The sequence below is a fragment of the Manacus candei genome, unplaced genomic scaffold (assembly GCF_025592945.1).
Source record: "Manacus candei isolate 608988 ecotype Guabito, Panama unplaced genomic scaffold, ASM2559294v1 h1tg000018l, whole genome shotgun sequence".
Taxonomy (NCBI): Eukaryota; Metazoa; Chordata; class Aves; order Passeriformes; family Pipridae; genus Manacus; species Manacus candei.
The window spans coordinates 5839105-5864704 of NW_026138066.1; the positions used below are offsets into that span (position 1 = coordinate 5839105).

A 25600-nucleotide genomic window follows, 5' to 3' on the forward strand; every position below is an offset into this window, starting at 1 on the left:
TTAGAGCCTAGAGGTGTGCACTGGCCATATCTGCAGCCCCACTGCCTCCTCTGTGCTTGCCCCAGCCTTGGCCTCTCTCTGGTACCTTCGCCCCAGGGGCTCACTCCTGCCCAGCCAAAACCAACTCGTCCTTCCTGCAGCTAAACAGTGGAGTTCTATTCCAAAAACTGCTATGAATAGCTTGAGGGGGAAGCAGAGAGCATGCAGGGTGGGAGGCACAGAGCTGGGGAGGCAGGAAGTGGCCATGGTGGTGGAGATATGGGACATTTGCCATTTAAAGAAGGGTGGCAGCTCGGAAGGCTTTGTGATCACATCCCCTGGGTGGCTATACCTGCTTGCCTTACAAAAAAAGCAGTTTTGGGAGGGATATTGATAGCTTGTACAGACCAAGGCAATCTTATGTTAGTGCTGTGTGAAGAAAAGGGGGGGGTGTGTATCAGCTTCAAGCCAGTTCCCCCGAGTGACCTGCTAGTTGTTACCTTCAGTTTTCATTCCAAGTATTTATCTTCTTTCTTCCACTCTCTTCCTCATTTATGACCCATGAAATCACAGTGTGAGAGCAAGAGACAGACCTGCCCCACCAGGTCACAGCAGCAGCCCCCTGGGTACTCTGTGTGCCAAGCCAGAGATGCTGTTTGGGGATGCACAGGAGCCTGGCCTCTTTCCTGGCCTCACTGCTGTCTCTCCCCAGCCACAGGTGCCCTCTGATATGAGGCTGTCCTGGGGGCTCCTCCTGCTGGCAGCAGCCCTGGGGGGAGCGGGTGCTGCCCGCTGCCCTGCACCCTGTGTCTGTGACAACCTCCGTGCCCACGTCCTGTGCCTCAATGGGAGCCTGGTGGCCATCCCTGACACCATCCCAGAGGTGGGCAAGGGAAAGATCAAGGGATGGGGAAAGAAGGTAGGTATGGTAGCCCTGGGGTAACTCAAGTGTTTTATTTGTGTGGCCAACAGCTCACCAAAAAGCTAGACCTTCGGGGCAACAGCTTCTCGGTCATCCCAGCAGGAGCCTTCCTTGCCACCCCCTACCTCACACACTTAGACCTGCAGCACTGCAAGGTGGAGAGGCTGGAGGAAGGGGCTTTCCGAGGGCTGGGAAGGCTGGTCTACCTTAACCTGGCCTCCAACAGTATAGCCCTTCTCTACCAGGAGTCCCTGGATGGGTTGTCCTCCCTCCAGCAGCTCATCCTGGAGGGGAACCGCATTGAGGAGATCCAACCAGGTGCTTTTGGCCATCTGGGGTCCCTCACTGTCCTTGACCTGAGGGCAAATGCCTTGGTCTACCTCCCAGACATGGTCTTCCAGGGTCTGCAGGTGCTTAGGTGGCTCCGGCTGTCCCACAACGCCCTCCATGTGCTGGGAAGTGAGGCCTTTGCTGCCCTGCCTGCCCTGCGTAGGCTGAGCCTGGACCACAATGAGCTGCAGTCATTGCCTGGCGAGGCCCTGGCCAGGCTGGATGGGGCTACCTGGCTGGACCTGGGCCACAACCCCATCACCTACGTGGCCGAGGAGGCCCTGGCCATGGCCTCGCTGAGGCACCTCTTCCTGGACCATGCTTCCCTCCAGGACGTGGCACCGGACGCCTTTGCCCGCAGCCCCCAGCTGCGTGTGCTGGACCTCCGCGAAAACCAGCTGCAGGGGCTGCCACCCCTGGCTGGGGCCGGGGGGCTGGCGAGGGTCAGCCTGCATGGGAACCCTCTGCTCTGCTCCTGCCTCCTGCGCCCCTTCCACAACTGGCTGGCGAGGGCACGGGTGCAGGCTGAAGGTGCCTGTGCTGCACCCCCTGCCCTCCGAGGCCGGCCCCTTGACTCCCTGAAGCCCCCTGAGATGAGCTGCAGTCGCCTCTGGCCACCCCCCAGCCCCAGCAGACCATCAGAGCAGCCAAGGGCAGCTGGCAGCAGGCGGTGCCCCCAGGGGTGCGTCTGCTCCCCTGATTTCCATCATGGGTCCTGTGAGAACAGGAACCTACAGGAGATCCCCCGGGACTTCCCTAGGGACACCCGCCTTCTCGACCTGCGCAGAAACACCTTCAGGACAGTGCCAGCAGATGCCTTCCCTGGCCTAGAGGAGCTGGTGTCCCTCCACCTGCAGAGCTGCAGCATCAGGGCACTGCAGCCCGGGGCACTGCGGGGGCTGGAGAGCCTGGTCTACCTGTACCTCACTGACAACCGCCTCTCCACCTTGGCAGCTGCTGCCTTTGAGGGGGCCCCACAGCTGGCCTACCTCGACCTGGATCGCAATGCCTTCACCCGTATGCCCGCGGGCGCCTTCCAGCTCCTGCCCAACCTCATCTCCCTCCACCTGCAGCACAACGCCATCGGGGAGCTGGCAGAGGGTGACCTGGCCGGAGCCAGGGGGCTGCGCTGGCTCTACCTCACTGGGAATGCCATCAGGCACATCGCCCCTGCTGCCCTGGCTCCTGCCAAGATGCTGGAGAAACTGCAGCTGGAGGGAAACCACCTGGTGGAGGTGCCCACAGCAGCCCTGCGGGGCCTGTCTGCCCTGAGTGAGCTAAAGCTGTCCCGAAACCCCATCAAGCGCATGGGGGATGGTGTCTTCCTGCCAGTGGCCTCCAGTCTGCAGCACTTGTATCTGGACAACATGGGCCTGGAGCAGGTGAGTGCAGTACAGGACTCCTGAGGGGCAGTGGCACCAGAGGGCACAGCCACAGGTCCCATCTTCTTCCACACTGCCCAGGGCTGGTGGCCCCTATAGGAGCATCCAAACAGACGTCCCCAAATTCCCAAGGCTTCAGGAGATGCTCCATAGCCTGGCTGGGCAGAGACTCAGCTGTAGAATTGCCTTACTGCAGCCTTGTCCACAGCTCCCCTGGGACAGGCTTACTCCCTCCAGTCTTTAAGGACATTTACCCATCATTTCAGTGGGGCCCAGATCATCTCCTTTCCCCAACCCCAGCCAGATTTCTCTTTCTCTTATTACAGGCTGTCCTGCAGGACTTTTCACTGCTATTACCCCAAATGTCTCCATCCTCTCAAGAAAGAAGTGTTAGCAGCACCCTCATAAGGACTGTGTATCTTAACAGCATCCAGGGCTCACTCCGAGACCTCCTGCATGTCTCATTCTTTCTATGAAGACTGAAGGGGGGTCTATTGAGCCCCAAAATGTGACTGAAACTGCTTGAACTAATTAACAGTCCCCCCTGTTTAAAGCAGCTCTTTTGTGGGGCCTCCAGGTTCAGGACAGGCTCCCAAGCTGATTAGCAGTGCAGGGGCAGAGATTTGCTCCCCCGCCCCCATCAGGACCCCCTGACTCACCCTCCCTCTGTTGCAGATTTCCCCTCATGCCTTTGCTGGCCTTGGTCCCAAGATCAGAAGCCTCTACCTGGAGAGAAACAAAATGAGCAACATCCCCGATATGAGCAACTTCACGAGCCTGGAGATCCTCAACCTGCAGGATGTACCTTTCCACTGCGACTGCCAGCTCCTTCCCCTGCGCAGGTGAGTGCTGCGAGGGCGGAACAGCCTCAGGGAGCAACCTGGGGGGCAGTTGGACCTTACCATGCCAGAGGCACAAGCTCACGGCACACTGGCCACTTTGGGCCCTCTCCCATGGTGGTGATATGGAGCATGCACCTATGTGCGAGGATGCACGTAGCCTGGGCTTTCCTGGTATAGGGAAAGCACCCACAAGTTGGGTTTGGCAGATATTCAAGATATTCAAAGGTCATCCAGGTGAGACTCTAAGCAACCTGGAGAGACTTTGAAGTGATTGTCCACTCATGGGCAGAGTTCCACCTCTCCCTTCGCCCTGTCCCATTTCTTTCCCTGATCTTCTGCCACATTTCCAGGTGGATCAACAAACTCAACCTCCGTGTAGGGGCCACCTGCGGGTCCCCTGCAGAAGCCCAGGGGCTGAAGGTAAAGCTTTCCACCACTTTCCAAACCTGCCCTGGCTGGGGCCGAGGTGAGGCTGGGGAAGCCAATCCTGAGAAGACTACGGCTGCAAGCAAGCCCAGCAAGAAAAAGAGATCAGGAAAATCTCCAGCCAGAGGCTTCAACAAGAGCAGAGCCTAAGGTTTCCTAAGGCGTGCAGGATGTAACAGAGCCACACTCACACTCTGGTGAGAGCAGTTTTTTCTAGACTTGTCCCCACCATGGAGATATGGATATTGCCCAAGGCTCAAAGGAGAGAGCCTGGTGCCACCAAAACAATGCTGATTTGCCAAAGATGCAGCGCTTGGTGTTGCAGGATACAGCGGCACGTTCCATAGGGTCTGCAGCATGCTTTGATGACTCAAACAACAAAGTCAAATACTTGCTTTTTTCTTCCCAAGGCTTCCTTCAGCCATGTGGAAAGGCCAATATCCACAAGTTTGTTTTTGTTTTTAAGCATGCCGCGCTTTCGCAGCTTCTGAAGTCATCAAAGAGCCCCAAGTGGGACTGCAATGGGCACCAACCACTAAGATCCAGCACTGGTGCAAATCTTACGCTAGAAAACTTAAAAATATCAGTGAAAGCATTGCCTGAATTCCCAGAAGCTCCTAAGAATTAAAACATAAGCAGATTGAAGCCTTTTTATTTCCTGCAAAATTCAATCAGTGGTCTGACTGATGAAATGGGATCAGTGATCCTGTAAGTGATCCCATCATAAGCAAAGTGCCCAAATCCTTTCCCATGGAAGCCTAGGTTGGGATGAAGTTTTTTCAAATTGAAAAGGCTTTAAAAGATAAGCATTAAACTACCATGTGGGGCATAGAATTATTACAGAAAAAAAACAGGTGAAAGAAAGCCAAAGGTGTTTGGAAATTATCATCCTCTAAAGAGAGGTGGCCCTACAAGCCCAGTTGTTTGACAAGGCTGGAAAAAGGTCAGCCCAAGAGAGAGGGGAAGAAAGAAAGGCAATGGCTTTGCCCTGAAATGAGATCCTCCCACACTGAAACCTACTACAGAGCTACCAGGAAAGGCAACTAGCCAAAGGGAAGCCCTGCTACATGCTTTCCATAAAAACTTCCACTTCTTCCAACCATGCTGACTCTAGCACAGTTCCCCCAGGAGCCCAGGGCCCTCACGAGGATCACCTAGGGATGGCACAGCTCTTGTGCCTGGTTTGATGCAAACCTTCCACAGTTTTTCCACTTATGTTTCATTGCTCCGGCCAAGCCCCTTCTTCCCTCTCCCTTTAAAGGCTCCATTTGCTTCTTTAAAAGGGAAAAGAGGAATACTGTGTTAATTATTCCCAGTATCTACCCTGTGCTTTCTAGACAGTTAGCTTGCCAACCTTATTTTTTCGGTCATGAATCATACTGCAAAGCAAGAGCTACTGTGGCATCTCAAGCTCTCGCCTGGAAGCTTGAGGGGCACGTGGCCCAGGCAGCCATTTTGTGGCCAAAGCAGCATCCTCTGCAGCCACCATTTCCCTGTTTTGTGCCACAGTTTGCCAAGGCACTTGTCCTGCAGCCACCTGGCCCTGCAGTGGCCCTTCCTTACCTGCAGAAAGTTCTCAGGAACCTGCTACAGGAGATTTAAAACTATTTCTCATCACTGTTGTCATATTCTTTCCTGAATTCTGTCCTGAACTTCAATGGCCAGTCTAGGGAAAGAGAGGAATATTACAGTTTCACCCTAAAACTGGAAAAAGCATTCCCTGTCTTCAGTTATCTGAAGTTATTATGTGCTCTTGTAATATTTAACCCTTACATAGAACTGGCAAGTTGACAGCAGTGAGTGCAGAGGAGGGTCACCAAGTTGATCAGAGGGATGGCACACCTCTCCTATGAGGAAAATTGGGAGAGTTGGGATTGTTCAGCCTGGAAATGAGAAGGCTTCTGGGTGACCTAGCTGTGGCCTTCCAGTACCTGAAAGGACAGATGGGGCAAGAGCATGTAGTGACAGGACAAGAGGGAACAGGTTTACATTGAAAGAGAGTAGGTTTAGATTACATATTAGGAAAAAATTCTTTACTGTGAGGGTGGTGAGGCACTGGTACAGGTTGCCCAGGGACATTGTGGATGCCCCATCCCTGGAGGTGTTCAAAGCCAGGTTGGATGGGGCTTTGAGCAACCTGCTCTAGTGGGAGGTGTCCCTGCCCACAGCACAGGGCGTGGAACCAGGTGATCTTCCAGGTCCCCTTCCAACCAAAACCATTCTATGAAAAAAGGTCCCTTGCTCTTTCAAGAGGCATCATCATCTCTTTTTTTTTTCAACTCTTTCCCCCCTTCCTGTCCTGACTTTCTCCAGGGCTTGCAGAGCCTAGACCAGGGAACACAGCACCAACATCCTACGAGGACAGCCCCTTTCCTGACACATGGGGCCTGCACACATCACCTCAGTCTATAGCTTGTCACCTCCAGCCACAGCCAAGAACTCAAACTGCCCCTTTCTGTTCTGGCAGCTTCTTTGCCCGTTGTGAGCTCCCGCTTCAAAATGTGCCTTCAAAGTCAGGTACACGCAGCCCCAGCAGCCACCCTGGTCATTCTCTGCAGTGTGCCTGTGGCCTTTCTGCTGTTTCCCAGGGTTTAGTATTACAATTCTGGGGGAAATTTTCTTGCACACCAGGAAAGCAGAGTTGTGATGCTGCAGGGTGGTCTGCTTTAAAAAGGGAAGGCCCTTTTAGTCTTCTGCTTCCCTCTGCCAGGACCTTCCCCAGAGGACCACAAGGTGAAACTGCTGTGGGCAGCTGGGGGATACTCCAGGATCAGTCTGCGTCCTCCTGCTTTATGCTGCTGATGGGAACAGGAAGTCCTGTGTCTCCAAACTCTGCATCTGAGGGGTCGATGGTTTCTTCTTTCACCTGCACGGCAATGACTAGCAAGAGACAGAAAGAGAGAGGCAAAAATAAGTAAATAAAATCAACCTCCAAACCAGCTCTATTCATGCCCCAGATTTCCAGCTCACTTTTTGAGGGTCCCTCACCACAGGCAGCCCTGTCATGCCAGTGAAAATTGATCCATGGTCACAGCACCAATCAGGATGGGATTAAACCCTGGCAGCATTCAGCTGCTGGCTCCCAAGAACGTTTTCATAAGGGACAAAAAGCTGGTGTGGTCCCTTTTCTACCCGCCTGGGTTCACCCAGGGGAAATTTAACTTCAGTGAACCAGAGGGACCTTCATGAGGTTCCATTCCCATGTGCACAAGGCACCTCACCCACCCTCCTCCCCACTAGGGTTGGCAGGTGACCCATCCACTCTTCTGGTCACCACAGCACAATGGGCTGTGTCCACATGCTGCAACAGCCCTGAGGGGGACTGGGATATGCCATATTCACCTTGTCTCTCCTCCCTAACTGACCTCACACAACCAGACTGCTTGGTAAGGCACCCAGGCCCTCAGCAGGCATCAGCAGTATCAGGATATCGAGCTGTACTGGTGCCACCAAACCTTCTCTGGAAGCAAGAAGTTTTTCTTTTCCCAGGGAAAGCCAGCAAACCCTTCCTTCCACTCTGTCTCTGGAGGAGTAAGGAAGGACATTTCACACACTGCTGGCTTTCCCTGTCTGGGGGCACCCATGACTTAATGGCCAAGAGGTGGCACAGGCCTCAGGAGGGTTGGTGGCATGCAGGGTGTACATAGGAGAACTGGATGTGGCTGCTGGGTAGAGTCACTCACTCCCTTACTCTCATCAGGTGCTGGCTCTGGCAAAGCCTGGCTGGCAGCTTTTGCTTCTCGTTTTGCATTCGAGGTGGAAGGCTTCTTGACAGTCTGCTTGACACTGCGGGCTTTGGCAGGCAACTTTTTTCCTTAATAAAGAGATAACAGAGTATGGGGAAAAGTGTGTTTCCCCTGTAAAATCAGCAACCCTGCTCCACTGAGAAACCACAGGCCAGGGACCAGCACAACTGAACAGAAAGCTACACGGTCATTAGCTGCCAACTGGTTACGCGACAGAAATAGCCTACTGGAGAAAAATTCTATCGTCATCATCTCAAAATGTGCTCCTTCGTGTTCTCCTTCATTAAAGGCAAGGCACTTCAGCGTGTGCTTAAATTCCAAGGAGCAAGTCTTGTTGGAATCAGTGTGGAGTCAGCTTTGCTTACCTGTCTGGCTCTAGTCCTAGGCAATGAGCTTGTTGGCTGCAAGGCACGGACACTGTAACCGTAATGTTCTCATTTTTGGCTGACCTTTTTATTTAGGTTGCATGTCTTTATATTCTTTAGACTTCCTTTCCTCTCCACCCCCCCGGAAGGAATTTCTTGTCTGTCTACATGATTTGCCACACCTACTGCAACAATGACAACAACAACGACAAGATGAAACAATAAAATGGTTCAGCCCCGTTACTGGCCTCTTCGGCCATCTTAAGGCCTTCTTTCCCTCAGCACAAAGCAGGCAGGGTTGCTCTTCAGTTACCCTGCAGCTGCAGCAAACATCTCCCTCTGACCATGGACACGGTAGGGAAAGCAGCACAACCTCACACCTGGAAGCAAGTGCCAGTCAACAGAAAACAGACTGCAAAACAGATCCTTCCCACACACAGCTCTCTGCTCTTTAGGTAACAGGGCAGGTAAGAAGGATGAAGCTGTGCTGGCAAACCCACAGCTGACTGAGGGCATCCACAGCAAGACAAGGCCTCTCTCTCCTGCTCTGATGGGACATGGACAGGGTTCCTCTAACTGGGCCCAGCCTGCGAGCGAGCGGGAGGGCACTAATCAAACATCACTCACTCTTCTTTCCATAGGGTTTCTTCTTCTTCTTGGGCACCTCCTTGGCCTTCACTGGAGTTGTGGGCTCTGTCATGGAGACGAGAGGGAAACGAAAGCCAAGTCCCATAACCAGTAGGTAACTGGGATGAAGTGACAAAAGCGAGAAACAAGATATACCCGTCCCCCCAAGCCAAAGCCCTCTTCCCAAGACAACCAGCTGAGGAGAAAGCAAGGCTCTAGCACAGGTGCTGTCTGTGCTTCCAGGCAAGGGCCCAGGGCGGCAGGCTGGGGCAGCACAGGGGAGAGAGGCCCAGTACAGACTTGGTAGGGGCAGTAAAGAAACAAGATTCGTAGTTTGGGACAAGAAGGAAAACATCTGCAAAGGTGAGGCAGTGGCCTCCTTGTGACAAGGGAAGGAATAAACTCTCCAGATGATGCTCTTACCTTTTACGGACAGAGTCAGAGAGTTGATGAGAAAAGGGAGCATGGGCCAAGCTCCCCCCACTACCTGGCTAAGGGTTCATATAGATACACTTAGTAAAAGGGAGCTGTGCAGGGATAGGACCACCTGGAACTCTATCCAACTTCATCAGGAGCAATTAATTCTCTGTTGGTGTGCAGGTGGGGGAACAGAGGGAAAACAGAGCCAACCTCAAATCTCAGGCTGTTTTCTCCCCACCAGACTCCTCTCTCTGCCAGCAGCTAGAATGTGGCAGCAGAGGAAGATTTATGGTAGCCAGTGCAGATCAAGGAGGCCATATGCTCCTCCCTACTAGGCTCAAAAAACAGAAGAGCCACTCACAGAACATGAGGAAGTAAACCTTTGTCTCTAGCGTTGAAAACCACAGTAAAATCTTCACTCACCTGGAACAACAGGTGGTTGAAGCTGGTAGCCTGTCAGCTCACACCACCCCACAGGATAAATGTCTGGAGACTCGCAGTCCACCCACTGGTCATACTCATTGTCCCAGCCATCGAAATGGATGCTAAGGAGACGCTGGACCACACGCTTCACTGTGGCCACGCAGATCAGCCGGGGCTCCATCAGGTCCACTGCCTCTACCTTCATGCCTGCCTTGAAGCCATGGTTTGGACAGTCCTGGTGCATAAAAAGTGAAAAAAGAAAACCCAAGGCCATTTTACCCAGTTCAAACCTGTATCTGTCCACCAACACCATAGAAAAGGCTAGCCTCCAGCCTAAAGCAAGCAGACAGAGAACAAGCCCACAGATCCAAAACCAGATCCAAGGCCAGCTATGTCCTTAGTCGATCTCAGCGTAGCCTTTAGAAGCAAGATCCTGACCTGCAGGGAGCAGCAGGTAGCAGTTAAAGGACACCTTATGATCAAACCCATTACCTGACATACCCTTGGGAAATCAGAGAGACCAGCACAGGCCCAGGTGCTTCAGCAGTTTTGCTGGTGTAAAGCAGCCCCCATCCTCCACCCGATGTGCCAGCCACACATCCACAGGCAATAAGCCATGCAGAACCCACCAAGAGCCTGGAGCTCACAGAAACACTAGAAAAATCACAAGTCACACTCAGAGGGACCAAGATATCATTCCACCCACAGAGGCAGGACACTGATGTCCCCGGCAGCAAAACAAGGCCTTTACTTGGAGTGCACATACTCCCAGGCCTTGAGCTCTCCTTAGAAGTGCTGACTGGCAGCAAACTGCAGCCCAGTAGAGACATCGGGTATTGTCTATCCTGACTTCAGGATGGCTTTTGACACTGTCTGCATATGATCCTCATACAGAACATGATTGAAGTATACAGGCTGGGTGAGGAGACAGATAGATTGAAAGATAGATTGAAAACTGGCTGAGTGGCTGGGCCCAGAGGATGGTTATTAGCAGCACAAAGTCTACTTGGAGGCCAGTAATTAGCAGTGTACCCCAGGCATCAATACTGGATCCACTCCTATTCAATGTCTTCATTAATTATCTAGATGACATGACAGTATCATGTCAAACCAAGCAAGCTTACTTTTGATAGAAAACTGGGAGACCAAATATACTAGAGAGTTGTGCTGCCATCCAGAGGCACCTTGACAGCTGGAGAAAGAACCCTAGGCACCAGCACATACTCGGGGCAGACTGACTGGAGAGCAGTTCAGCAGAAAAGGGCCTGGGAAACCCAGTGGACACCAAATTTAATATGAGCCAGCAATGTGTCTTTGGGACAAAGAAGGCTAATGGTAACCTGGGCTGTATTATGAGGAATGTTCCCAGCAGATCAGTGGAGGTGATCCTTCCCCTCTGCTCAGCACTGACAAGGCCACACCTGGAATGCTGGCTCTAGCTCTGGGTTCCCCAGAACAAGAGAGACATGGACATACTGGAGTCCAGCAAAGGGCCAGAAAGGTGATGAGGGAACTGGAACACTTTTTGTATGAGGAAAAGCTGAGAGTTGTGAGTATTCAGCCTGTCAAAGAGAAGGCTCAGGGGGATCTTATTAATGTGTATAAATGCCTGAAGTGAGGGTGCAAAGATGGAACCAGACTCCTCTCAGTGGTGCCCAGTGCCAGGACTAGAGTCAATGGGCACAAACTGAAACACAGGAGGTTCCCTCTGAACATCAGGAGACATCTTTTACTATGAGGGCAGCTGAGCACTGGCAGAGAGGTTGTGGAGTCTCCATCCATGGAGATATTCAAAAGTCATCTAGACATGGTCTCGGCCAACCTACTACAGGTAACTCTGCTATAGAAGGGGTGTTGGACAACAAGAACCTTCCATCTAAGTGATTCTGTGACAGCTGGAGCTCTTGTGCTCCTCCTTGCTGAATCCAAGCATCCCTACACATCTCTTCTTCTTGGCAGCACTCACTGTGTTGAAGAGCCGAGATGGAGCAGGTCTTGATTTAGTCTCTTCCAGGTAAATTTCCCAGTTGAAGGTCTTTGCATCTTGCCCTGCAGCAGGAAGAAATGCTAAGAGGTAAAAAGGCAGTCGCTGGGTCGACCAGTTGGGGGAAAAGGCAGAATAGGCAGGAAGGAAGCACAGCACCTGTTTTTGCAAAGCAGTTTCATGAACCAGTATGTACAGCCTGATCTTGGACATAAACCTAGAGCCCAGATTCCATGGAGTCCAGCACCCCTCCCCCGTGGGCAAATACAGAAAAGTGCAAGCTGCAGCTCTGAACATCTGTCAGCCATAGATCCAGACCACAGAGAAAGCTGAGGAGCAGCAGCAGGTAGGAAGAAATACGTTCAAAACACACCACTAAGACCAATCTTTCTACCACCGGCAGGAACAAAGGAAGACAGAACAACACTGCACAGAAGTGCTGCAATACAGAAATTCAGAGCAGGCCTTTTTGTGTATGGCTAGGTGAGGCAGCAAAACCATTCCTAGGGTGACTGCCTCTTATGAGTTTGCAGAAACACTGGTCTCAGATTTATTCATAGAAAGAATAGAGATGACTCCTGACACTGAAGGACTGACTCATGCAGCAATGGCTCTACTTATCCCTTTCCATCCCCCTTGTACTTTATACCTTCCACTCTGTTCCGTTTGGGGATTGTACACCTCTCCTACTGAATGGCCAGGAGCTAACCAAGACTTAGCATATGGGCAGAGCTCAAGTGGCCTGGCTCTCTGACCTAGCCTTATCTCTCTGAAAAAGAAGCAGATTGGGACCTTGTGGTTTTGATTCATCTGAACCTGACCCTCTCAGAAAAGCACTGCCCAGCAGGTTCTGCATGCAGACTTGTACCCCAGGGCAGAGTCCAAATCTCACCTTTTGGAGGGGTCAGGTCGATGTTGTTCCTCTTACAGAAGTTGACGGGGAAGATGGCGTGTGAGGAGGCGTGATAGCAGAACCAGTCGGAGCCATCGGCAGACGTGGCTCCATCAATGCCGATCATGAGATACCCATCCAGGAGGACCTGAGATGGGAGGGAAGGGCACGAGTATAGAGCTTTGCTTGCTCTAAAGCCTCTCCTCTCAAAGGATTCCCCCAAGAATCCCCACAGATCAATCACAATTGTCACCAGATAGTAAAATGCAATATTATGTGCTCCAGGGCATGCAGTAGCCTCTCCTGATAGGTTAGTCAACACAAGCTAATCCCCAAAGCAGCAATTTCTGCAGGACTGGGACCAACAGTAATAGCAACAGTATAGTGAAAGAACTATATGAAAAGCCATAAATGGTCAGGAGCTCTGTTCTCCCTCAGAAACACTTCACTGGCAGCCCAGAAACCCTCTATATCAGCCAGATCATGAATTTGTTACTGGGCAGAAGGGAAGGGCACCACCCTTGGATTTGCCACTTCCTACAGCAACAAGACTTGTCCCACCCTGTAAATCATTGGTAATTGGTGCCTACCAAATGTAACAGGCATGCCTGCCCCATCCTCTTCCATTTCCAAGCAATGGCTGAAGGGAACATTTTACAGACAAAGAACTCTTCTACCGTCCTCCAGCCAAACTCCAAGTCTCAAAGTCCTCTGCTTGGATTCTATGAGGGCAAACAGCTTTAGAAAGCAGGAAAAGCCCAACTTGATGCTACACCTTAGGACATACGACGCACCTCACTGAGGAAACCTGGGCAAGCAATTTACTTCCCCCACACTAGCACAACAGTAGAGCTTACTACCACCTCATCAAGGGAGACTGAAGGACACATGTCCATCCATCCTCAGCTTCCTACACCAGTGAATGCTGCCCATACAGAAACTCATCATTCCTCACACATAGGTCACCTCACAACTCTTGCCTTCTCCTTTCCACAGAGGCCTCTCGTTACGCACTCTCAGAATCAGAGAACAAATCTTCCTTACTGCATGCCCAAGGGTGGAAAACAGGTGGCTGCCAGTCACACACACTGGACAGCTGGCTTGCAGACAAAGCACGCTCATCTTCATGCTGTCCACTAAGGCACATGTGGACAACTGCTGGTCTTAATCAGTTTCTCAGACCTCTGAGGTAATACCCCAGTTCCCTCCACACACCAGCTGTCTATCTCTCTCAACAGTTCTCTCCTCTCCCTCATGCAAAATCCTGTCCAGTCTTATTCATTTGAAAAGACCTGAAAAGCTCGACCACCTCAGGTAAACACAGCGGACCCCCTGCTTAACACGCACTGAACTTACCTTGCAAACAGTGGCCACACAAATGTTGCCCAGATTCAAGGGGTCAATAGCTTCCAGTTTCATGCCTTCCTCAAACCATCCACCTTCAGAATAGACAGCTCGTACCTAAGGAAGACTCTGGTGTACCATGTGCTGCCAGGCATGGGACAGTCCCATCCTGACATCAAGTGCAGCAAGTGCAAATAGAATTAGAACCTCTTCACTTGGCTCAACTCAGGTTGGGAAGGGAAAGAAGAAATATTACAAGAAATACAAAGCAACACAAACCATTGTGTTTGTGTCAGCAACCTCCTGCCAAGGCTCTGGTCAGTCAGAGAGCCAGGCCCAGCACTCAGCTGCTGCTCCACAGCAAAGCAAGCCCTCTCCTCATCTCAGGCCCTACCAGCATGATCCAGCTCTTTGTCAAAACTGGTCTCTCTCATGCACTCATCTTCCCTCTCCAACTCAGAACTTCAAGCAACTACTTGCCCTTCAGTCGAGTCCCTCAATCTGTTGTTGTCTTTTAGTTCTTCCAACTTTCTATTTTGGCCTGCCCCTGCCCAACCACAGCCTTGATACCCCAAACACCTTACTGCCCTTAGCTGTAAGTGACAAATGAACCACCCTCAACAACCCACACGGCAGCATGTACACCGAAGGAAGGAAGTGCTGTAAACCCACAGGGAAAGGCAGACTTGTCCTACCTTCTTAAACAGATAGGGGACGGCATCACAGTAAATCTTCCGGAAGGTAGGATGGTTTGCCATATCATTGCGCTTTTCTTCTGTGAGGAATGGAAGAAACGAAGGTAAAAAACCTGCAGCAACTGCAGGAAGAAAACCTACTGGTTATTAATTTCCTGGAGAGAGCTTAGTTCTTATTAACACCCTCAGCAGGAGACCATGTAATAGAAAGAACAATTCAGTTCCTCTACACCTTCTCATAAAACAGGCTGTGATGCAGGACTTGCTCAAAAGCAAATGGCTCAGCTTCCTGAGCACCACTGATAACATATGCAACTGTAATCACCAGGGAGAGGTAGCAAGGAAGAGACACAACCAAAAAGGATCAGCAGAGCCCAAGCCTTACTTTTTTCTGCCAGTCTAAGCTGATCAACAATTCCTCTTGGCAAAGTCCAGAAAAACACAACCTGATGGCATCCAGTGCTACAGAAGCCAGCATGAATTTCCTCAAAAAGACTATAAACATCTGTGATGTTGCAAAGTCTGCATTCTCATACTGAGGGGATAGACTACCTGCTTCAGGTGAGAAACCCTACATTCCCCTGTCTTGACCTGTGGTAGCAGATCACAGGGCTTTTATCTATCCAGGGGAAAAGCAGCAGACCCAAAACTAAGCAGACTTTATCTGTCAGGTCCTGAGGCAACTATCTGACTCCCAGAATGCCCAGCCTGGTGTCAACAACAGGGTTTGGACAGTTCACAGCAGATCAGAAGATGCTTTGCAGCGGCCCAATCCTTACCTGTCTTCTTTATGTCATGGCCCACTCTCCGTGACCAGCCCACGGGATGGATGAGGGGACTCCACATGTGGCACCAGAAGTCATCGTCACTATCACCGTCCTCATAGAGGAGTCTCAGTCTGCCCCCAATCACTGTGTCCACCACTGCCATGCGTGTCTGGGACACATGGTTCTTATCCACCACCTCGACTCGCATGCCCTGCCGGAACGGGTACTTCATGCTCTCTGCCATCTGGCAACAACCGTGAGGAGGAGAGGTCAATCACACTTGGTGTTTTCCTTCTCCAAACACTTCAGAGAACAGCTTTCCCCACAGACACGCTGGCCAAACCCTGGCACTGCCCAAAGCTGACTGGGAAGGGATGCATGGGAGAGGGTTGATTGGGGGGACAGGGAGCTGCCAGCCCCAGACCTGACAGCATGGCTGGGCACATATTCCCTAAGTCTCCCTTGTCATGTGGCCTCATAAGAGCTACCCCTGCCCCAGCCCAGCAGCTACGCCCAGCCAGCACCTTGTGTGAACGTTCCTAGTGTGAACTGCTGTTCAACAGGAACTGCGTGAGGAATTGTGTGCCTTTTTCAGTCACGAAAGAGACCACAAGGCTTTCAGAGCTGGAAGCAGCTAGAGGTGTAGTTTCCCAAAGGGCAACAGAATTTTCAGCTCACTTTTAGAGAGGTCAGGTTCTTATTTTTCCCTTTTTACTCTGATCAGAGGTTGAGCTATATGATGATCTACCTGCCAACTCCACATCCAAAGCTAGAGTTACTCTGCAGACTGACCCAAAGGCACAGGCGTAGGGAAAGAGTCACTGGCTGCCTTCTAACTGATTTTTTTGAGACCTTCAGTTTGCTGATACAGCCTGGTCCTACTCATCCTCAAACACCCAAAGGTGTTTAGAGAACATCTGACATTTTGGAACTGTGATCCCGAATGCTGTGCAGCAACTAGGAACCACAAAACAGACTCAGACACCCAAACCCAGAACTTTTAAGCTAAGGACTTCCCCTTCCACCTCCTGTTCATTAAGTGGGAGTGGAGATGTCGAGGGGAGAAAGATACTGTCCATGTTTGTTTCCCTCTACCACTTCCACTCCAGCTACAAGCTGTGGCCCAGGAACAAGCGGCTACAAACACCCTCTTAACTCGCATGGGAAACACCAACTACATCAAGGTCTCCAACTCAGTGTCATCACTTACCCTGCACACAGAAAAACCCATCACCTGCCTTCCTGCCTGCTGTCTCTGTGACCATCTTCCTTATCTGTCATTTCCAAAGCTGTCAGCCACAAAAGAGCCTCTTCTCTCTGACAAGGTCTAATCTCAGTGCAGGCTACATGAAAACAACCATAAGAGCTAAAAAAGCTGCTAAGGCTACAACACTTTGAAGGAGTCTGTGCCTCTCTCACTCCCTCCAGGCTTCTGTGTTTACCAACACTGAAGGCAAAGGTTTTTGACTCTCAGAGCTATTCTCTGGCACTGAAACAGGATGGGGAAAGGCCAGGTTGCATCTGCACCAGCCTCTCCTTTCAGCAAAATGCCAAACCTCACCCCCAGTATTTCCCATCAGACTGTGACAACAGCTTTTAAAGCCCACCTATGACCCAAAGGAAAAACTGTTGTGTTGACAGGGTACGAAGGCTGTGCCATTACCCACAGCATCACGACAGATACCTTAGGAGCATGGGGAACCACTCACTGCCCCCGCCCTGCCCAAGTGCCAAGGCATACAAAAGTTGCACAGATCAGAACGGAAGAGACGTGTTGAGCACACATTTCTTGGCTTCAGCTTCATTTCCCCATGCAAAATGACAGTCTCCCATGTTTACCTTCATGTGAAAATCCACTGGGATGGTCCTAGCTCCCACCAGTTTTTTCATGAGGTAACTTCTCCAGTCAGTGTACTTGGCATGGATAGCTACATACACACAGGGAAAAAGCACATTTTTACGACTGAAATAATTACAGCACCACCCTACACTTTTCCATCTCTCCAAGAACCTATTTGCATTAAAAGGCCTTATTCACATTCAGATTCTGTACTCTCATTCTGCCAGTTTGCCCCCACAACAGGCTGCAAGGGATCACCGTTACAGAATGGACTGGGCCAGACACTCAACACCACTGATCCAGATGAGGAAGTGGTAGAAGAACAAAAACACGTGAGCCATACAAAGCAAATTCAGCTTGCCTGAATTCTGCTAAACTGGCACCCCTCTCTAAACTGCTAGCTGAGCAAGGACTGGAGCCACTGCGCTTCTCAGAGACACTGTCCAGGATGTAAGACCAAAACGTTCCCCCAAGGTTAAGTCCAGCCACCATGTGGAGTAGAAGGAGGAACAGCCACCTGCATTAGTCTCCACAGTCTGACATCAGCTCTGCATTCAGCATCCCCAGGGTCGACCACAGGGAGGTGCAGAGGGAGCAGTCCAAGCAATCTCCAGCTTCCCAAAGAACACATTGTTGCTTGTAACTCAAAGCACAAATGCAGCTGTGGTCCTACATACAGTGGGAGCACCTGTCCTCCTGTGCTAGGCGTACACCAAGGCTCCTCCATGCCCAGGAACATCCTGATCCCTCTTGCCCCACACTCACTTTGTGGTGGTACCAGGATTTTGCTGTTAATGGCACACCAGCCAATAGGGTGAATATCCACTGTGCCCAAATTGCACCAGAAGTCATGGCCAGCATCATTTTCAAAGCCCTCATATCGCAGAAGGGCCCGGTATCCTGCCAGGACAGAGCAGACAACCAGACAAAGGCATTAGAGGTCAAGAATTTGGCACCGCAGGCTTAGTACCTACAGTATGGCCTTCAGAGCTCTGCATAGATTATCAGAGCTTCTCCAGACATTCTGAAGGCAGAACCACTCCTGCAAATTGCCCAGCAACCAAAAGAGGAACCACATATTGGTTTCCTCTCACTCCTGCACCCTGGTATTTCCTGTCCCAAAATCTCTCAGCAGTTGCATATCTCCAAAGAGGCGCTGTTTTGCTTGACCAGCTACACTCAGCTCTCTAAAGCTTCCCTCAGAGGTTAGCCATCCCCAGCTGTCAGGAATTACATCAGAGACGTACCTACAATCTGGATGACAGATGCAATCCAGTACACACGGCTGGGGAGCACGGCATCACTGTTCAGCACTTCCACTTTCATACCTTTCACCACATCATCCCACTGATCGAAGAGCGGTACCTGAAAGATTGAGGCAACCACAATGGGAGAGATGTGGACAATGAGAGCAGGGCTCAGGCCATCCTTCTAGCTTTCAGAGACATGTCTTAGGCAGCTACACTTTCACCCTAGGTACAGGCTTACATCTACCAACACCTTGAAATGCAATTGAATTGTCCCAAATATCTCACAGGGATGTTCACTGAGGATCCCAAAAGGCAGAACATCATCTAGCAATGCTTAACTATTTCACTGCCAGCTGTCCTATTATCCCAAAGAAGCTGCTGCCATTTCTCTATGGCATATATATATTGGCACATATATATATTGATGCCTTAAGCCCCTAATAGTTTTTATTTTTCTAATACTTGTAAGTTTTATAAGTAGTGGAAGTAGACTCTAAAAGCAGCATCCCTCACTCCCTTGTCCCTTTCCCTGTAGCACTCTTGTTTACACATTCCTTAACCCTCTTACCCCATTCTATGCTCCCTATATCACTCCAACCCCGAATACAGCAGAAATGCTTAGTCTTTTGTCAAGGCAAGGCCCACATTATTTGGCAGAACAGCATATCAGGGCCTAAACCACAGAATACGGTCAAGAATTAGGTAACTGTGTACCCTTTGTGCTCTGAAGATGGTGAAGATGATGAAGTAAAAGCCCCCAGACCCATTTTCAGGGGGTGGACCCAGGGCGGTCCAGAGTAAAGGCCACAGGGTGGACACATCTGGGATTGGATGGATGGTATTATAAAATGTAACATCTCAGGCACGGCTGGTGCACGCGTCTTGTAACATCTTTGCCTTGGCATAATAAACCCTTTCTTATCTCACCCCTAATTAACTGCTCCGGAGATTTTTTTCAGCACCTAACTCCCATGACAACATATATATACATATGGCACATACATATTGGAGTCTGCAGCCAGGTGGGTACCAGTCTCTTCTCCGAGGCGACTAGCAGTAGGACAAGAGGGCACAGCCTTAAGCTCCACCAGGGGAGGTTTAGGTTAGACATTAGAAAGAAGTTCTTTACAGAGAGTGATTGGATATTGGAATGGGCTGCCCAGGGAGGTGGTGGAGTCACCACTCCCAGAGGTGCTTAAGAAAAGACTGAATGTGGCACTGAGTGCCATGGTCTAGTAGACAAGGTGCTGTTGGGTCAAAGGACTCATGTCTCCAAAGTCACTGGACTCGATGATCTCAGAGGTCTTTTCCAACCTAGTTGATTCTGTGATATAAATACCTAACAATCAATAAAACTGCTGTGCCTGCCTGACCTATCCTCGAAAAAAAAGAAAACGTCAGTATTATCACAGACCACAACTCAAAAGGAACATAACAAGTGAGTGTTACTAGAATCAGACGTGCTGGAGGGGCAGCTACGGCCAGGCTCACATAAGCTGTATTCCTGCCTGCACATCACCATGGGCTCTGCTGACCCATACAGACTGGAAAGGTAACTGGGAGCTTCCCACTATCTCCCCCAGTCAAAATTAATTCCATCCCCAGTCAGCACTGGGCCATCGCTACCAGCACTGTTTCTATCAGTTTCCTGTTTCCTCCCCCAAAACTCCTGGTCCCTTTGTGAGACTCTCATTCTTAGCTGTGAGAAGCCTAAGCTTCTTTCCTTGCATCACCTGGGGCTCAATAACCACCCACTGGACCTCTCCTCACCACCTGTCCCAGGAGCACAGGGGAGGTCCATGCACACAACATGCCCCACATGCACTGTGATGCACAGCAAAGTAGAACTCACATGTTTGAAGCAACTGACAGGAGCTGCCTTGTAGCCATGCTCCTGAAGGTACTTTCCCCAGTCAAAGCCCAGGACGAGTGCTACAAGCAGACATGAGAGCAGAAAATCAGAAGAGATCACAGAAAAGGCACAGAGTGCTCAGTTACTTCTGGAATACAGCTTGCAGCCTCCAGGCAGTAGGACACTCTGCCCCAGCACTCTGCATTCCAGTGCATTTTCCCTGGTGGGAAACTAGACCCTATGAATGCAAGGTGACCAGCCCCTGAAAGAGGTAAAATATATTATTAATCAATCTTTACTGTCACTTGCTTTTGGGGAAGGGGGAGCAGGAGGGGCCATAAAAGAGTCCAAGTCCAGCCCAGGGCTCAAGCACTCCAGGGACAGTGCATCCTTTCAGTGCTAAACCACTTTGCAGCTTTGCCTCTCAGCAGCAACACTGCAGGGTCATATCAGCAGCACTTGCTTCCCTGGAGGGTGCTGGGAAAATCAGAGTAAAGCACTGAGATATTAATCCTACAGTCACTCCTGATCCAAGGCTACAGCTCTGCTCCATCAGTCCCTGCTTCTGCCATGCCCTGGGGCTCACCTTTTCCCTCACACAGTAACCTGCTGCTCCTTCAGCTGCAGTGACTGTTCATTGCTCAAGCTGATCAGTGAGTGACTCGGGAAATGTAACTCCCACAAGCAGTGGGGCAGCAAATGGCTGAGAGCAGCGGGACACCTTTAAGTCACCTTTGCCAGTAGAAGTCAGCACCTCATGGGACTGGGACTACAGAGCTTACACTTCAGGTCAAGTCATACGAGGAGTGAGGATGAGGCTACAATAATGGATGGGCAGGAACCCACCAGGGCTCCATTAGCACTGGTAGGAAGAGGAAAAGAGGCATGCCCTGTGTCCTGGCAGCCTGTGGCAGAGTAAGCCACACTGTACAAGGCAGCACACCAGAGGGGAGGAGGAGGAGGACTGCAGAGCTTACAGCCCTCACGGTGTCCCTATTTCTGTGGTCCCAGCAGCTGCACCTCCTCACACCTCACCTACACTCACCATCCTGACCTGTCAGTGTCCCATCTGCCAGCTGTCCCGTGCCCTGCGAATGGAGGAAGGCCCCAATCTTGGCCGACCAGGATGCCTTGTGCAGAACTTTAGCTTTCTTCGTTGGTGGTTTCCCCTACAAAAGAAGGAACATTAGGAACATTAGTTACACAGGAGAGGAAGTCATCCCTTGGAAGCAACTGGCCAGCTGGGCATGCATCTCTTCCCTGGGCCAATTTTCAAGTTACTACAATATTTACTAATGCTCACAGGAACAAGAAGAAACAGCATGTAAAAGACCAATGTGTCCTTCCTCAGCTTTTAGGGAGCACCACCGTTCAGCTGGCACGTGTTCTCTGGGGACTTCAGGCAGGAAGAACAAGGGTATGTCAGACCGATCTTTAATTAGAGAGCAACCACCCATCCCTGCACACAGGCACATCCTGTTCCATCCCCAGGAATGATCAGACAATCATGGAATGGTTCCAGCTGGAAGATCATCTAGTTCCAACCCCTTTTCCATGGGCAGGGACACCTTCAACTAGACCAGGGTGCTCAGGGCCCCATCCAATCTGGCTGTGAACACCCCCAGGGATGGGGCATCTACAGTGCCCCTGGGAACCTGTTCCGGTGCCTCATCACCCTCACAGTAAAGAATTTTTTTCCTAAGATGTAATCTAAACCTACTCTCTTTCAATTTGAACCCATTCCCTCTTGTCCTGTCACTACATGCTCTTGTAAACAGTCTTGCCCCATCTTTCCTTTAAGTTCCTTTCAGGTAGTGGAAGGTCACAATTAGGTCACCTCTTTTCCAGGCTGAATAATCCCAACTCTCTCCCAATTTTTCTCATAGGAGAGGTGCTCCATCCCTCTGATCAACTTGGTGGCCCTCCTCCAGACTTGTCAACTCTGTTCCACTCCCTTGTCCCCAAGGGCAGTCTCCCAGGAGATCCCATTTCCACCTTCCTGAAGAGCTGGAAGTCTGCCTCCCTAAAGTTAAGGAGCCTGACTTTACTCCTTACCTGACCTATATTCCTCAAGACTGCAAACTCCACCAGTGTATGATCACTGCAATCCAGGCTGCTTCCGATCTTGACATCCCCAGTTTGCTCACTTACGTTAATGACCATCAAATCTAGTATTGCGTTCCCTCTGGTAGGGCTGTCTATCACCTGGCTTAAGAAGTTATCCTCCATGCATTCCAGGAGTCTCTTGGGTTGCCTACACCTTGCTGTGCTACTTTTCCAGCAGATGTTGAGTTGGTTGAAGTCCCCCAGCAGGACAAGAGCCTGCGAGCAAGATGGAGCCTGTGAGCAGGATGGAAGGGTTTTAACTCACCTGCAGTCTGGCCAGGATGCTGGCCTTCTTGGAATTTGAGGAGTAGCTTCTGGAGCAGGAGACGCTGCAGAAACGTTTGGTTTTGGAGAAGAAAGCTTCCCTGGTGCCCACAATCCCACACATCTCACACACAGCTGAGAGAAAGAAGGTACAAAAACATGAGCATTTGGCAGGGTCAGTGCACTACAAGGACAGAGCTGAGACAGGGTAACCCTCATTACACACAGCAGCTCCCCCATATAGCCCAGAAAATGCAGTCTGAATCCAAAGCTGCTCCCAAAGCATCCCCAAGGTGCAGTCATACACCCTTCAGTGTCCCCAGTCCTTGCTCCTTCCATCCTGCACATGTTTTAGGTAGAAGAAGCAGTACCTGGCTCAGAGCCACTGTCTTCCATGAGCCGGCCTGTGGACGGTTGGTGCACAGGAGAGGTCGAAAGCTCTCCAGCTTCCCGGTCTGCCACCTCATCATCACTAGACTCCTCCAGACAGGAGCTGCTGTCACTGCCCATGCTGCTGTTGTAGCACGTGAGGCTGTCATAACCCCCAAAGATGTCTAATTCATCCTCCTCCTCATCGTCATCGCCCTCCTCCTCCACCCGCTCCAAAGACGAAGTTTTGTGGCGGAAGGCAGACACCAACTGCAAAAAGAGCCAGTCAGAAATTACATTGGACACCCCACCACACAATAAACCTGCCTTTGCTGCTGAGGGAGGGGGGCCTTCTGGACCAGGGAGAGGCCTCAGGGAGAGCAATGAGTCCATGTAACAACCCCAAAAGGCAGGAGTCTGAATCCCTAGTAGGAAAGCTATTACCCCCAAAACAGGTCCATATACTGGTATTCCACAGGCTGCATTCTGTTTGCCAAGAGGAAAGTGCCACAGAGCTGCAGCTAGATTGAAAACAGCTTGAGGAACATGAAAAAAGTACAGGGAACTACACTGCCATGCTGATGAAGGACAAATCAGACCGTGTCCCTCCAGAAAACATTTCTCTCAACACAGTCGCACAGCACAGCAGTGCAGGCACCATCAACAATAAAGTCCTACAGATTTCCAGAACAGAGCACAAAGCTGCTCTGGCCACAACAGCTCACAAGACCAGCACAGCCTGGAAGTCAGCAGGGTAAACTCGGCTCTGGAGACAGTTCATGTCCTTTGGAAACTGCACGGTCCACAGCAGGCCTTGGTTCAGAAACGGCATCACCAGGATGGCAGAACATCTGTTGTAAGTTTTTGCCTACAACCAGACGCTTCCACAGCTAAATACCTTCACTAGCTCTTCGTACTTACTGTTACAGCAGCAGAGCTGCGAGGCAGAGACTGAAGAAAGAGCACAGAAAACCAGTGACTGTATCTCAGAACAGGAGAATCTGGAACCAGGCTCCAAACAAGCAAAAAAGCAGCTGGGAAAAGGTGTTAGCAACTCGGGGAGGAGCAGCAAGAAGTCAGCACCAGCACAGGGAGTGATGGAACAGAAAGGCAGACTCCCACAGCTACATGAGGCACCAGGATACAATTGTTCATCCAAGTGAGCAACAAGAAGAGATCAGCAGCAAGCCCACCACCTTCAAGTGCTAAATTCTCTCTGATCCCTGGCTCCGGGTTATCATTAGAGACACACGGACGGGAAGACCAGACTTCACTCACTGCTGACTCCCCACATCCTCCCTGGCTTTCACACAAAACAGATCCAAGGTTCCCCGGCTGTTCCATGAACAGAATTGCTCTCCTGAGGATCCACGCACTCAGACAGCATTCCTGACATCTGAAAGGCACGAACTCCTCAAACCCCCCCATTTTTATCGTCTTACGGTCCCTGTGTGGGCGTGCACCTTCCAAAAGCTCGTAGGACGAGAGCATCTTTGTATCGTTACTCTTCCACCACACGCGAATGAATCTTCTGGACACTTTACCAGCCCTCAGGGCTTCCAAGCAAGGGCAGCACTACCCGGAGCCTCCTCAGGGAGGCCAGGGGGACGCAGGGGCCCGTCCCGCCGGAGTCAGACCGACCCGCCGCCGCCTCCAGCACCAGCACCGGCCGAGGCCGAGCCGAGCCGAGCCGAGCCGAGCCGAGCCGAGCCGAGCCGAGCCGAGCCCAGCCCAGCCCGTCCCGTCCCGTCCCGCCGCTCACCTCGCCCCGGTCCCGCTCCATGGCTCCCGGTACGCGTTAATCCGCCTCATGCGCGCCGAGCGGGTGCCCCCCGGCGGCGCGTCTGATTGGCGGCAGCCGCGGAAAGGACAGCAAATCACCAGAGAGCTTATTCCTTATTCCCGCCACGCTGCCCGCGGGGCACGACGGGAGCTGTAGTTCCTCTCCCGCGTCCATGGCCCCCCCCGACTGGGTAACAAAGGGTCCTCACTTCCTCTGCTACTCTTTTTAGCCACCTCCATCTCCAGTACTTGGGGAAATCTGGAATATTAGGATCTGTTGCCACGAATTCAGGGATAGGCCATTCCCTATTGTTCTATGGACTCACTGTTTTAAGAAACAAACCAGAGACCTCATTTAAGCACTTGACACGAAATTTTAACTATTATATGATTTGACTGACATTCTTGGCAAGAATTCATCTCTCTCACTATGCTTTCTTGTTTTCCCTCAAATAGTCCTCAACTGTTCTTGTATATTTACCTTCTGTCAGCAGCTGGTGGGGCTGTTTTTGTGTTATCTTCTGTCTCCCCGTCTCTGGTGCTTCCTGTAAGTCTGGGTCGGTGCTCTCGGCCCCAGAATCATGGCATGGTTTGAGTTGAAAGGGACCTTAAAAGTCACCTAGTGCCGACCTCCTGCTGTGGGCAGGGACACCTTCCACTAGATCAGGTTGCTCAGAGCCCTGTTTCCAGCTCCGCCTTGAGCACTTCCAGGGGTGGAGAGTCCACAGCTTCTCTGGGCAAGCTGTGCCAGTGCCTCACCAACCTCACAGCAAAGAATTTCTTCCTGATATCTAATCTAAACCTGCCCTCTTTCAGTTTAAAACCATTGCCCCTTGTCCTGTCACTATCTGCCCATATAAAAAGTCCCTCTCCCCACTTTTTATAAGCCCTTTTCAGGTACTGGAAGGCTGAAGTGAGATCTCCCTGACACCTTCACTTCCCCAGGCTGATCAACCCCAGCTCTCTCAGCTTTTCAAGAACTCATGTAACAAC

General features: G+C 51.1%; 2 protein-coding genes across 6 annotated transcripts; one reads left to right on the forward strand and one right to left on the reverse strand.

Moving 5' to 3' along the window:
• The first annotated feature begins 314 nt into the window (after window positions 1-314).
• Window positions 315-4361, forward strand: CHADL (chondroadherin like). Its single transcript, XM_051784267.1, has 4 exons — window positions 315-862; window positions 952-2613; window positions 3289-3455; window positions 3806-4361. Exons 1-4 carry the CDS (start codon window positions 629-631, stop codon window positions 4029-4031), a joined length of 2289 nt encoding a protein of 762 aa, XP_051640227.1. The 5' UTR covers window positions 315-628; the 3' UTR covers window positions 4032-4361.
• Window positions 4362-4544: 183 nt separating this feature from the next.
• L3MBTL2 (L3MBTL histone methyl-lysine binding protein 2) lies at window positions 4545-25196 on the reverse strand. 5 transcript variants are annotated; one of them, XM_051784219.1, is made up of 17 exons: window positions 24588-24679; window positions 22828-23095; window positions 22458-22591; window positions 21141-21255; window positions 20087-20166; window positions 18232-18349; window positions 17750-17884; window positions 16984-17072; window positions 15157-15388; window positions 14378-14457; window positions 13695-13799; window positions 12339-12486; window positions 11429-11511; window positions 9463-9697; window positions 8620-8685; window positions 7573-7695; window positions 4545-6761 (listed from the first exon to the last, which is right to left on the reverse strand). In XM_051784219.1, exons 1-17 carry the CDS (start codon window positions 24606-24608, stop codon window positions 6652-6654), a joined length of 2142 nt encoding a protein of 713 aa, XP_051640179.1. In that variant the 5' UTR covers window positions 24609-24679; the 3' UTR covers window positions 4545-6651. The 5 variants fall into 5 exon arrangements, with proteins under 5 accessions (XP_051640179.1, XP_051640181.1, XP_051640178.1 ...); XM_051784221.1 differs by having other exon boundaries at window positions 7565-7695; window positions 21132-21255; XM_051784218.1 differs by having other exon boundaries at window positions 4546-6761; window positions 21132-21255.
• Between the last annotated feature and the right edge of the window lie 404 nt (window positions 25197-25600).